The 14,617-nt window shown below is 40.5% G+C and overlaps 1 protein-coding gene across 1 annotated transcript; it reads left to right on the top strand.

Annotated features, from left to right (window-relative positions):
• Positions 1-750: 750 nt before the first annotated feature.
• Positions 751-11,252, top strand: LOC112455378 (polycomb group protein Psc-like). Its single transcript, XM_025017266.1, has 3 exons — positions 751-915; positions 1,423-2,024; positions 2,855-11,252. The coding sequence occupies exons 1-3, from the start codon at positions 798-800 to the stop codon at positions 4,841-4,843; spliced, it is 2,709 nt and encodes a 902-aa protein (XP_024873034.1). The 5' UTR covers positions 751-797; the 3' UTR covers positions 4,844-11,252.
• The last annotated feature ends 3,365 nt before the right edge of the window (positions 11,253-14,617 follow it).

Here is a 14,617-nt window from a genome sequence, read left to right on the forward strand (position 1 = left end):
CCCCTTTAAGAGATAGACCTTAAAGTCTCGGCCATACGTCGGCGTCGGCGTCGGCGTCGGCACGTTTCCCCCCGAGATCTCTCGCGAGGGACATTTATCCACGCACGTCGGCATTGTGCGCCGATGCACATGAAAATCGCGTGCCGATCGTCACGAGCAAACGGCCCCCGCGTCGCGCCGCGCCGCCACTCACAAGCGCTCGTGTGGTGCTGCTGCAACGGGAACCGGGAACCCGCCGCACCGCGAACGGACGCGTTGCTATGCGATGCTATGCTACGCGTGTTTGCACCGGCAGCAAACTGCGCTGCTGATTATCACACGTCTTATCGCCGACGATGCGCATTGTGACAGCGTCGTAGCGATTCTTACATTACGCTGTCACGTAGACTGTCACTATAGCTTTGTCTCGGAATCGTGTTTCGAGTTTCATAAATCTACTTTTTTAAATCTAAATTTTGTTGTTTCAAAGAATCTAATTTCTAATTTATGTGTATTTGATTTTCGTTCTATTTGACGTTGAAAAAAGTCGTGTATTACTTTGCGTTGCTTGTGGAAAGTAAAATAATTTTTGTTTATATAAGAAATTGATTAAAAATAGTTTCCATTGCGCGTTAATATATTATATAATTGTGACATTAGATAAAATCGAGGATAAGACATTCTTTTTAACAACAGAATTGAATATTAAAAATTAATTATCAAGCACGCACGTTAATATCTCGTAGCTGTATTGGCAGCTGTTGTTTTCAATAGATTAACAATCGATTGGCACAGCTGTTTCAGCACAGATTAACAACATGGAAGCAAAGGAGAGGGAAAAGCCGCTGGTCAAAGACTTAAACGAACATATCGTGTGTCCGCTGTGCAGAGGCTACCTCATAGATGCTACGACTCTTGTGGAATGTCTGCACTCCTGTTAGTATTTTCTTCAACATGATCATCATTGCTTGTCGTTAACCATCGAGCGGTCGCGTTGCTGTAATTGTAAAACAAAAATCCAATGTTAAGGACATAATTCTATTTGATACTTCAGATACTACTTGTATAAAAAGCAAATGTAAAGAATTTTTCTTCGGGATTGTTATAATATTTTCAGAACTTTTAAGTCAATGCTTTTCTTAAATTGGAGGGCATATTTTGTAGCTTGCAACTGATACCAAGATTAATTCATTTTGCATTACCCTCGCCCTATAAACATACACTGCAGTCTGCACACAAGTCATGTTCTTTTAACATTCTTTTTAAATCTGGGAAAGTCAGTGTTCTTTTTTTCTTGTATAATAATTCTTGTCTTGAATGTCGCGATGTCATGCTCGAATCGATCCAATTATATATGTATATCGAAATATAATTTTGAGACGCCGCACCGCGGCCGTTCTTTCCTCACGTCTCACGTCTCACGTCGCAAACGCGGGTCGTCAGTTTGCAGAGGTTGCATCGTTCGGCGTCTGAGTAGCGGCGCCCGCGCGTGCCCCGTGTGTAGCGTCGCGGCGTCGCCGCCGCTCTTGCCGGATACGCGGCTCCAACGGCTGGTATATCTCGCGGTGCCCGGTCTCTTCCGGTCGGAGCTCGAACGTAGACGCCACTTCCGTCTGGTGAATCCGCAATGCCCGCCGTTGCTGTCGCCCGTGGGCGCCCTCGAACTCACTCTGGAGGATCTCGTCAGTCTGAGTTTGCGAGAGCTGGAGCACACGGAAGACGGGACGCTGAAGGAGGCGAAGGAGGCGAATGAAGGAGGCGACTCGTCGAATCGTGCAAACGAGGTATCGGCAGGGGACGTGAGTAGTGGCGGAAGTACGAGGTATCTCAAGTGTTCGGCCGCCGTGACAGTGCGTCATCTGGTGAGACTGCTGATGCTGAAGAGAGGATGGGAAGAGGCTAACGCGACCGTCAACGGTGTCAATAATAGGATAGAAATTTTGTACCAGATGGACGAGGCGCAACACCCCGACGGGGAAAGCATGCGCCCGCTCAATCCCTCTTGGACGCTTCTGGACCTCGCTTGCATATTTCGATGGAAGAGGGTGAGTTTAATGGTCCGGCTTGACGTATACCGCGGTCGATCGATCGTTTTCATATCATACATACAAATCGAGTCTGTATTAACCCTTGAGTATTCTCCAATTGATTTGATCCAAATAATTTTTCTCTTCTTTCCATATTTTTTTCGCTTTTAGAAAGCTGCAGAAAAGAAACGTTAAGTCCGTATCAGACTACGAATTGGGATTGAGATTGGATTGAAATTTAATCAACCAGAACAGAGAAAACTGATCTCAAGTTTAGTGAACTTTGCTCTGATTGGTCAAATTTCAATCCAATCTCAATCCTAATCCGCAATCTGATACGGGCATTACAGGAAATAAATGTTATATTACGTACGATTTGTTATTATTCGATATTTGAATTTTCAGAATTTAATATCGTCTGTCTTATAGGAGAAAAATATTTGTTAACACGTATCTGTGCGTAACTTGCCACTACTAGTATACTTAAGGATTAATGTTAAGGAAATTTTATTTATTGCATTTTTATTCGCCTTAACATTTCCATTAGCATTCTATGTTCTAAAGAGCTATTGCGTCTCATGCTATTGATATCGCGTGCTATCTTAGCAGCAACGTTTTGATATTTCACCGTTCAATCGTTCGATAGTTTAATCGTCGAATTATGCTCGAAAATATTAACCGAACAAGGAAGTACTCTCGGGAAATTCTTTGCGAATAAAATAAGTAAGCAGTAGCTGTAAATTGTCGTGTTTGCTATGACCGAGCCTATATAGCCTGGCCAGCCAGCCGCGAGCCGGTGCGGTGCGATGCGCGTTATGAAAGGCGGCGCGATGGCCCGTCTGTTGCAGGAGGCGCCAATGAGACTGTTCTACCGGGTATTGCGAAAGGAAGAGGCGGCTTCGATCTCGAAAGTTTCCTCGTACAAGGACGACGCGACCAAGGATGTCCCGCCGGCGATCGAAAATATACAGCGACCACCGACCCCACCACCGAGTCCCAAGCCTAGTCGCGAGCAAGAAGCTCGCGGTGCGGAGCCACCCCGTGCTCTCGAGACGACGAGCGTCGATGTCCGCGACAAAGAGATGCAATCGAAAAAGCCGCGCTGCGAGGTGACGCCCGTTATGCGTGCCCCGGACCCCCCGTCGACCACCGAACTGTCGACGAGCAATCGTCATCAGTCGCCGGAGAGTAAGAAGAACAAGGATATGGCAAGGTTGGAGCATCGGAAGCGGCGCAAACGGCGAAACAAGCGAGTGATCGCGGAGATCACTACGACGCCGCGCGAGGATCTCCTAAAACTCAAGGTCCGCCTGACGCCGTGTCCTCCGAGGATTACGTCTGGAGCGACAGGCAGCGGTGGGGGTGGGAGCGGAGGCATCGGTGCGAACAGTCGAACGAAGGAGAAACTGTTGCAGATGCGAGCGGTTAGACGCGACAAGATCAAGACGATCGCTCAGCAGCGATCGACGGCGAGTCCGCTAGCTCGGAAGGAAATCATGTCCAAGGAGTGCGCCGTGATAGACGTGGAAGAAACGATCGAGCAGATCATCGACAGCATTCCCGACGAGGTCGTGCATGTCGCGCAGATCATCGGCAAAAACGAGGAAACCAAGTCCAAGGAGTACAAGTGCATCGCGGCGGAAAAGATGACTAGCAAGGTGACGGAGGAATCGACGAAAATATCGGAGAGCAGCGACGAACCAGAGAGACCGAAGAAAGATGAGGAGATTCTGCGACGACTGGGCCTGATAGCTGTTAACGAAGCCGGTGAGAGAATGGCGAAGCAACGCGCGCAGAGCGGCACTGACAAGGCGGATAGTCTAGACCGCGAGAAGCTGGAGAAGCAGTTACGCGAAAGCAAGGCGAATCGCGTGCGAAGCTTGCTGGCGGAGAAGCAGATGCGCGACGCGCTCAAGACTATTATGTCCACGAAGGAAGAACTGACGTCGTCCGTCATTAAGACGCCAATTTTGACGTCCATTCTTAATACCACACCCACGCCTGTCGCACCCGCGGCCGCCACGGTCGCGTCTATCACGCCAAAAAAGAAGGAACCACCGCCATTGACGCCTCTGCGCGTCGCAAAACCTTCCGGTTTTGCTGCAACCAGCGTGATAGTGTCGAATATCACTTCCAAGTATGAAACGCCATTGGATCTCAGCAGTGGTAGCGGCGGTGGTGGCAGCAGCAGCGGCGGTAGCAACGGCGGTAGCAGCGACGGCGGCGGCGGCGGCGGCACCACCACCGTCAATGACAACATCCTCGACCTGTCTGCTACATTACCCGACAACGGTCAATCCACTCTTCCATCTTCCTCGTCCTCTTCCTCCTTGCCATCCTCCTCCTCCTCTTCTTCCTCCTCCTCCTCTTCCTCTTCTTCCTCATCTTCCTCCTCGGCATCATTGTCCTCGATATCGTCCTTACCATCGTTGCCATCATCAAAGCTGCCAGCGCGATCCACAATTAGCGCCGCCGGCAGCCTTTTCCGTAAATCTAAGGAATTGGAGCCACAGCGCGGCAAAGGACAGCAGGAATCGAATCTGAGGACCCTCTCGGATGCCGCGGTGTCACGTCTGACAATGAGCACTTGTCTGATCGAAAAGAATCCGGCGATAGATTCGCTGGCATTGGCCGCCGCGAACGCAAACACCGCCAGTAGTAAGGTCGCTCTGCGCATACCGCAGCCGCATCATCGCATCTCCGGTTTCGGTATGAAAATCAAGCCCAATCTCGGCGTCCGCCACATTCCGAATCCCCAAGCTGTCGTCGTCTCGCAATATCGTAATCAAAAGTTACTTCAACGCAGTTATTTCAACGTCGTTCAGAAGTCGCCATAAATGTGTGTGTGTGTCTTTTATCTTTAATATAATTTATCTATCTATCATTTCCCCTGCCTTTCCCCCCCTCTCTCTCTCTCTCTCTCTCTTTCCTACTTACTATTTTTCTGTAAATAGTGTAAATCGGTCGTTAAACTTTGACATCGACACACGGAATTTCTGTACGACCGAAATACACGTATTTCGCGAACTTTCATATTTAATATTCAAATTCAATTGGAATTTTCCTAAGCGCGATGAAAGATTTTACTATTATATATATTGGCAAAAATCAAATATAATATTCAGAGTTATTTTACTCGAAATAGTCGAAATAAACAACGATCATTGTCGATGCATTCATCAGACGACGTTTTTAATTATGTAAAAGCGCACAAGTTATATATATTACTTTCGATCTGATTACCACTGTCGGTGCGTCTTGTTTTCCCAGAGGGTGGGAAAGGGAGGAGAAATCACCGACTATTGGTCGGATTATTGTTACCTAGATATATCAAAATGACTGTAATACTATACGCCTGACCTGTGCACTGTGTCGCGGTCTATAACTCCTATGGTTGCTGGCGAATCGATTTGACAAACGGACTCTCGTGAGGAAAATTCGTGGCGTCCGATAAAGTATCCAATATTCAATGGAGACGATATAGTTATATATATATGTAATATGTTGGATCGAGATGTAGTAATCTGTGAATGGATAGGAATGATTGCAGCGAAACGCATGACAGATATAGTCATCCGTTGTTCCTTCTTTAGGACTGTGCGAGGACTCCGGGAGTTCGCGGAAAATGAACTGCGGGTTCGAGTACTCAAAGATTTCTATAGTAAGTTTAATATTTGTTATAAAATCGACTAGATCTCTTCGAGTCATCAGCAGGAAGCTGAACGTATCTATATTTTTGAATTTTTGTTACTTGCACTTTTATTAAAAAAGTCTTATATCATGTTTACAATTTAGCAAATATCCTTATCATAGAAGAAGAATGCATTTTAGTTGACCAGAAAAGTTCCTCGTGATGTTTTACGTATTATTATAGAGTATTATTGTTTATCACTGTTGAATTATTTTAGTTACTTTAATGTGTATTGATTTAATTGTGCATGCGTGTGTGTATATATGTATGACGCTTTTGACAAGTTTGTTTGTTTGAGGAAACATTGGAAACATTTAGAATCAATTATGAGATGTGTATGTAACAGGTGTTTGAATGCTCCCAAAGATGTAAATAATAAACAATCTCACGCAATTGCAAGCGGAATCCGATCACGTTCGTCTGTGTTACACATCGACTTTATTCTCAGGAAATCTAGCCGAGACTCGAACTCGTATACAAATTTTTCATTTTTCTCGAGTGTACGGCACGGGCCTACCGCATTGGGTGCGATTTTTCCCTCTCTCTCTTTCAGAACTTGCGATTAGCAAAAGATATATTGTAATAATTTGTAGAGATGCCAAAGAGAACGCCCGAGAACGTGTGCAATGTATTAGTGCAATGTAGTTATCATTTAACGTAATATATATATATATATATATGTATCACTCGGCGAATTAGCGGCGCCGAAACATAAAAGGTAAGTAGAGAGTATTCGTACGGACACGTATGAATTGCGTGTGCGTGATTTGTGATTCCTTGAAGAGACTCCGTAGCATATATAGACATCCGGGAGACGAGATGTTTTTATAACGGCACATTTTTTGCGGAATTAAAAAAAAACTTGTTGCGAAATCAGATTGTAGAAGTATCGTTAACGCGCGCGCGCCATTGTGCGACGATGACCAAAAAAGCAGTGCGTACCTTCTGACTGGCAAGCGCATAGGCCTTAAACTGGCGGAAAAATGACAAATTTCATGCCATTTGGAACAATAAAACTTTTTTTAACCAGTCTTATTTTTCTGGATTCGAGCGACGTTAATACGTCTTGTAATTCCTGCATGTATTAAGATAATTCGCAGCGTTTGTACAGAAGCGAAGTTGGTATTCTCAATTTTTCTCTCGTTATTGAATTAGAAATAACGAGCGTCACATAAGCGTTTAGCATTTCTAATTTAATATAAAAAATAAAACGTTTGTGTTACCAGAGTTATTCAAATCTATATTTGCGCGATGAACCCTTAAATTTCATAGAAAATTTTGAAGAAATTGAAAATATGAGTTTTGCTTCTATATACTTCTCATATACATATGTGTATGGAATACGTGATATTGATAACAAGGAATAGATGTCAGTATCTTGAATAGATGGTTATACATATATTATAGAAGGAAATCACTGGATCATAAATTATAGAATAATCTTGAATATAAACTTGAGGGGAAAAATGACCAATCGCAAAATATAGCATCAGGTGGTAGATAGCGTAAGCTTTTCAAATTTAATCCTGGCACTGAGAGATTGATCTAAATAACCATTAAAAATATTCTATTTGTACGCATAACAGCTATAATATTCCAAAGTACGAACTACAGCGAACGACAAAATGCGAGAGCATTCGTAAAAGCCGGTTTTACTTCTACACGCGCTTAAGATATAAGATCCAGTCGATGTAATCCCTCTGACATAACAGACGCATTAAAAAATGCATAGCAAGTCCATAGAAACAAACTATAATTGCGTTTTGAAAAATAAAAATACGTATTCAATAAGAAATTGTTCAAAGTGGTCTTTTTCCTTAAACGATTACTTTTCCTTGTCGTTTAAATCGTAATTTTCAAGGCCGTTCCACGCAAAGCTAACGCTTGAAAGATGGTTTTTAACAGTCACAATAACATATTTCGATATATGTATTTTGAAGAGTTAATCGAGATAAAAAATCCGCATTTGTCAAATGCTTCGATACCGTGCAATTATACGTACTATTATATGTATCGCGTAGATGGATATATATATATAGATATATATTATACAATCACTTGCAGGAAACCCCACATCCAATATTGCAATATTTCTCCTATTTGCATTAGTGTCAATGTGCCAAAACACAAAACGCAAAGTGCAAATTTAACATTTTTTACCAACACGTGCGCTTTTGTATCTGTCGTCTAATTTTATTTAATTTGAATACTTCGAATTGCTAGAGTTTTTGTAGAAATAATCTTGGTTTTGACGTAATTGATCGCAAAGTCAATTAATAACGGGTACCAATATTAGTAAACATATGCGTATAATTTTCGTAAAAGAAATCTATAAGTTCAGATTTACAGGTTGTCGCGTGGAACCTGTCCATTGATCTAGTGAAATCGTAACGGTTTACTCCATTTGTGAAGGAGACTTGAGATGTTTATAGAAAACCGGCTCCTGTACTCGAATGAAATCAATGCATGAAGCGACTTTCGATTAATAGCGTAGTTTCCTAATAGTGTAGTTTATAATACACAGAACGGAACAGAACTGTGTTAAAACATGAATGCGACCAAGTATATTCAAACCGGTATTGAAATAGGGCTTAACGAATATTAATATATAATTATAGCGGAGAATGATAATAAGCAACAGATTTAAATGCCAAATAATGTAAATTTAAATAGTTATTTATTCCTACGAATTTTAGAGAACAAATTTAACTATTTTTTCCCACATTTCTTCAACTTTTTTATTGTTATAAATACTTAATATTTTTGTGTATTTTTTTACGTCTCCTTATCGCATCATGCAGTGATAATAACGTTAAAAAATAATCAATAATGCAAACCAAATTTACTTTTAAAAGAAATCATTTAATACGGAAGATTAAACTAAAAGTGCAATGAACACAGTGACATTAACATTAAATAAGTTTCACAACAACAATGTAGACAAATGAATATTCACTTCCGATATGAAAAATATTAACGGAGAAATATTGAATGTAAGGGATGACGAAGACGTAAAACATATACACATCGTCATCAACAAAAATTAGATTTCTTAGAAAGAAGTAGAATCGATGAAAATCGACAGAAAATTGATAGGAAAATTCAGAAAGAACGCTAATGAGCAAATTAACATAATAAGAAAACGTAAGATTAAAAAAGAACAGACAGAAGGATTAAAAACGCAAAAAAAGTCAGAAAGAAAGAAAGTCAAGACTTTCGTTAACTAGCTCGATCTTTGATTCCCCGTAACGAGATCACGTCAATTAATCGTTGCGTTATACATTTGTCGTCGGACCGACATAATAGGACGCTTTCGATAACGTAAAAAAGAAGAAAGAATTAAATCAAAACTGCCACTTTTGCGAACAGAAGGAAAAGAGCCATGGTTATAATTTTCACTTTGATTATTCACAGCAAATTCAACACACATACACAAGAGGGACCCAATAGATTTCTCAAAGCTATTTTTCTATTGTGCGCGTTTTTAAGTGATCGAGAGAACACGCGTTTATTATCCGAAAGATATCAAATTCCATCGAAAGAAAAACACAGGAACGAGATCCATATCCCTATCGAAATTTATACTTATCAATAACGTGAATTAATGTAAAACTGACAATTTTAGGATTGGTGCGTTCTAATTAACACGTATTTCCTGAGAAAAACAGAAGACATAAAAAAACGTATAATTTTTTTATTATAATTTATTATTGAGGCTATTATACGACTTTTTATCAAAGACAACTACAAGACAGTTTTCGATATAATAATAACACAAATCCTATCAAATGCAAATAGTGATATATAAGAAAACGGATATATCGTAACTGATGGAGGTATATCCGTTTTCTTATATATCACTATTTGCATTTAATAGGATTTCTTTCGTAAGAAATTCTTGCGTTTCCTTATTTTCGATGTCACAATGCAACATGGTCTTATTTAATGATCATTACGATAAACAGACAAACAGTACCGATATTTGTAAAAACAATGCCAATATTCGTTATAGGTTTACGCATCTCTTCGAGATCTCATGGATATTCACGGTACGATAAGAATTTGAGAATCGTTATGATTCATCGTCAGTCGATAGTCGATACACGATTACTTCCTATCTTCTTTTCATGTTAACAATAAGTGTGTTGAAGAATCAGTTTGGCGAGTCTTATCGAAGACGGGGATCTACGTCATTAACATAACGACCGCGACGCGACGATCTCGATTCTCGAACGAAGTGTACGGGGACGCATGAAAGTATTGGCTCGAGAAATGGCTCCGTTTGCGAGAACCAAGAATCTCAGAGACTCCTCCACGATTGTAATTCATTCTTATTATTACCAATCGTATTATCGCGAATAGCAAGCGTGTCATATTACGGTATTTACAGTATTCTATTCGAACGGATTCATCCGCGCTCGAATTGCCTAGTATTAACTATTAACTATATAGTGTAATCGTGACGGTAATAATTATTCTATGCCAAATTGCAGCGAGAAACAGCGTGCATATTCGTTTATGTTTGCCGTATAAATTGTTTTACCTGTCATCCTGTCGTCTAGTAGTTACGGTATATTTAAAAGATATTACATATTTATATTATTATACTGCAAATTTTTTTAAGCACTTATGTGAAATTAAGATTTTTACGTTAAGTTATTGTTATTTAACTATCTTATTTAATAAATTTATTTAATACTTATTAAGTAGAGGAGAATTTTTGTTGTTAGCAACAAGTTGACTACTCGTGCTATTATTTTCAGATAACGTTAATATTACAACAAAATTTTATAACAAATAATTGGATAATATAGGTTTACTTTTATTCATATTCAAGTATAGCTGTTAATTGATGTTTATTAATTCGATGTCCATAAACCGATATTCATTACCGTTTAATAACATTAAAATGCATGTCGCTATTTTTCCTTATACGCATAAGTAGCGAGAGAGCTCATATAAATAACCAATACTGAAAAATATTCACTCTTACATTAATTAATACAGATGCAAAGTGAAGATACTAATTCGGATTTCTCATTAGTAATGTGCGCAACGTATACGTTTAATGTGCACACTGACAAATATTGTAGCATGGTGCACAAATTAAATTGTTATACCTATTATATACTTGAAACGGCCAAGCATTTAAAAAACCGAGAACGGTACTAACAGCTCCTAAAATCAAAATTGACGACAAAAATGATCGACGCACGGAAATCGGTTTTTACGATGTGCGAGCGCGTGTATATGTATAGTATAATATAATATATCTTTAATATTGTTGCGATCGTTCGAATGTTTTAATTGTCGAAACGAATATACCGCGCGATGCGATCTTCGGTATTAACGAGAACGAGAGAAAGAAATTGTCTAATTTAATTCGATGAAAGATTAAGAAAGGTGCCGAATGGATGAAAGGCAGTATAATTGTTGCGCGTATTTATTAGCTACTCCATCTAACCTATTGTTTCAGCAAAGCTATTCGGAAGTCATATCGTATTGTACGTTGTAGGACTTGCTCGTAAACGAAATATAAAGTGTATAATATCCTACGCATGTGGTTTATCAATTTACTCATCCTTGCCTTAGGTATAGTGTGATACACGATATATTTCTCCCGCAGATACAAGTTTACAACGGTAAGTCAACTATATACATGTGGTGAATATGCTCCCTCGTTAAGAAATTACTATATTAATTGTTATAATTTCTTGTTTTAAAAAAAAATCAGATTATTATCAAATCCGATAATTAATTTCAATATATTTCCGTATAAATTCAATTTTTATTATACATATTCAGTAATGCAAAAAATTTTCGTGGAGGTAAGATTATGATAATATCATCAGGTATCACGAGGAAAGCAAACATTTGTCATATTATTTAGAATTTTAGATATAACAAAAAGTCCTCAGTTTTACCGTGCCAGTGATATTCTTTTCGGTATAATAAAACAATAAAATAGAAATTAACGGAAATATAATCAGCTTCCTCGCCTCCACTTTTTAAGACTCCATCGTTTCGTAACAATAGCATAATCGAATATCCGTATCACGCGTTGAATACCCCGTAAAAAAATTAAATAAACTCTTAATTTTAAGCAATTTTTCTTTGAATCTTTGGCATTGAAACTAATACCGTAAGAATAGAAAGTTCGTAGAAACTTCGTAGAAACTTGACTTGTGCAATGTGTGTGGGACCGAGCGTGAAAATGGCGAGTCAAGCTTGGAATGCGGAGTTATATGTTACAAGTGCACCTACTACTTGAGTAATCCTAAATCCATCGCTTAATATTCGTTTATCAGCGAATATTCGTGTATTTGTATCGTTAGTTAATAAAAATATTCTGCGGATTTTTTTGTTATCTCTGATAATAGAGTTCCTTGATAAAAATACGCGGATTGTTTCAGTTTTGCATGCAGTTAGCACTCGTGTTTAACTCAATTTATTTTTTCTTTTTAGGCTCGTTACATTAGACTATTAGAGCGAAAACAATTCATTTACAATTATTTATTCGTTTATCGTGACTAACGAGAAGATATCTTTATAATAAAAGTCTGTCAATATTTCATGACTTCCGACAAAAACTATCGTACTTATTTATATAATAAGTATGATAGAAAAAGTAATTGCTCGCAGTGATGTTATTACTCGTAACCTTTCGGCTGATCGACGAATCGTGGACAATATATGTAATAAATTGTAAAGCTGATGACATTTTACAATTCTTTGAAAAGGTTATCGAGTTTGCTCTTGTATTGCAAAAAGTGATTGTTCTCCCGACCGCTGATTAACAGTTGGGATATGACTGAATGAGCCTGTGTCATTGTCGCCGACCGATCGCCGACATTTTTTAAGTTTTATAAAAAGTCAGGGAGCTCGTTGCAGGTCGACCGAGATCGTGGAATTCTAGACGATATCCATAAGGATAACCTCCTCCCTCCCTCTCGCCCTTTCGCCGGATTTTTCAGCAGTTAGCTAAGAGGATGATTTCAATTATACGCTTCAAGTGGAAGGCCTATGCTATCATAGGCGGAGGAGGAAGGTACACCGATCCTTATACCTTCGGCAACCTACATTAGACGCGAAAGAGTCAGCCTGCAGCCACACAGGCCTCGGCCGCTGATTGGCTGTGGCCTCCCCGGGGAAGTGCGTCGGAAGTGAAGAGGGCTGAGCGCGCTCGGGGCGAGAACGAGGCGCGGTTACACAATGCGGTAACGCGATCCGCACCCTTGATAAAACTTGACTGCGATCTGCGATCTGCGACCTGCGACCGCGGTTGAATCAGTGGGTGGCGTCAGTGACGTTTCTATCGAAACGCTTGACAGCCAAATCTACAGCCAATAACGACGAATTTACACGTAAAACTCTTCTCAAGGTTGCAACGTTGAAATGCCAACGTTTATCAGTTACAGTTACGTTAAGGAACTTTTTATCGCATAAAGTAATTAATTCAGTCTCACCAAGTTATTCATATGATGTTTCTCAATTTTTATCCCAGGTATATCTTAAGTATTCGATAACAGACCTACGATGTCACGAAAATCGAAACCCAACCGCAAATTGAAGCTTTTTTCTCGAGAAATATATTCTTGTTTGAAGGAAAATTTTGAAAATTTCAACTTCAAAGAAGTAAAATGCGGAACAAATAAATGCTTGTGGGATATCACCTTTATGCCGTTTGTTTTGTGGAATTTCAGGTACAATAAGACCCTTTTCTAATTTAGAATCGTCGATCCATTTATTCTGAAATTCACATGACGAATTTCTAGCTAGAGAGCATTTTACAGAATAAACGCTATTCCAGAATAGAGGAGTTCTATTGTATTCTAATACTCCAAGTCCCTTCGGCAAACGAACCTTACGACGAATAGGGTTCTAGATTTGGAAATTGCAAGAACGCGGCGACATCCTCATCGTGTGTAAGGGACATTCGCGCGTAAACTATTCCTCTCTCTCGTTCGCTCGCGCTCCGTCTCGTTTCGTCCCATTGGCGGGCAATCCTCGGGATTTCGTTTTTTTTCTGTCTCTCCCCCGCCACGCGGGACGAGCGGCATGACTGTAATGCCGCCACCCTTTTCGCCACCACTCTCCACCACCACGACGACGTGGAGGTCTTCTTCTTCCACCTCGACCTTCCCCCCTATCCCTATCCCGTCCGCGCCACCGGATCGCCCTCACACACGCACGCACGCACACGCGTGTACGCGCGCGCGCGCGCACACACACGCGGCGCACCCTTCGTCCTGCCTGCGGATGTAGTAGAGAATGAATAATGTACTCTCGCATCAGGAGGGGCTCTGGGCTCTGGCTCCGGGGAATGCGAGTGCGAGAGCCCTGTTCGCTTTCCCTTCCCCTCTTGGATTGGAAGACGTACAGGCTACTACAACGTTCTTATCGAAACGGCGCGACGCAGCGCGGCGGGCAACTACGAACGCGGTTTACGCGTAGGCGAACTGGGCTTTGATACGACCGACGAAACGATCCTGATATTCGATCTCGTTCTCGTTCTTCGTCGCAACGTTAACGGCCCTTTAACAGTCAATTCGTTCGCGTCTAGTCGCTAATCCTGATCGCCGAGTCTCGTGTAATATCGTGCAGAAAATGAAAGATGTTAAAAAAATTAAACGACGAAATCGATAAATCGATGAAATTTATTTGCGGTATAGAACAACATTTCCATATTATAATAATTCTTGCTCGAACCTGAATGAAAATGTTTATTGATCCGTTTCTGGTCGGGCCGATCGAACAATCGCGTTGAGTCTTAAGCTGACAATGAGTCGAAACGAAGCTGAAATCCACCAGACAAAAACAGAAGAATGTAGAACCTATAAATTAATATGACTTATTATACAATTACAATTACAATTAGTGTGATCTGGTAATATTAAAATATGCCGAAACATCTATGTCT

The sequence above is a fragment of the Temnothorax curvispinosus genome, unplaced genomic scaffold (genome assembly GCF_003070985.1).
Source record: "Temnothorax curvispinosus isolate PA1 unplaced genomic scaffold, ASM307098v1 QBEX01006032.1, whole genome shotgun sequence".
NCBI lineage: Eukaryota > Metazoa > Arthropoda > Insecta > Hymenoptera > Formicidae > Temnothorax > Temnothorax curvispinosus.

Bases quoted from the DNA above. Each gene is read 5' to 3' on its own strand.
- LOC112455378 (XM_025017266.1), top strand. From the start codon at position 798: ATGGAAGCAAAGGAGAGGGAAAAGCCGCTGGTCAAAGACTTAAACGAA. The intron at 916-1,422 runs GTTAGTATTTTC...GCGGGTCGTCAG, and splicing joins TGTGGAATGTCTGCACTCCT to TTTGCAGAGGTTGCATCGTT. The intron at 2,025-2,854 runs GTGAGTTTAATG...CGTCTGTTGCAG, and splicing joins GCATATTTCGATGGAAGAGG to GAGGCGCCAATGAGACTGTT.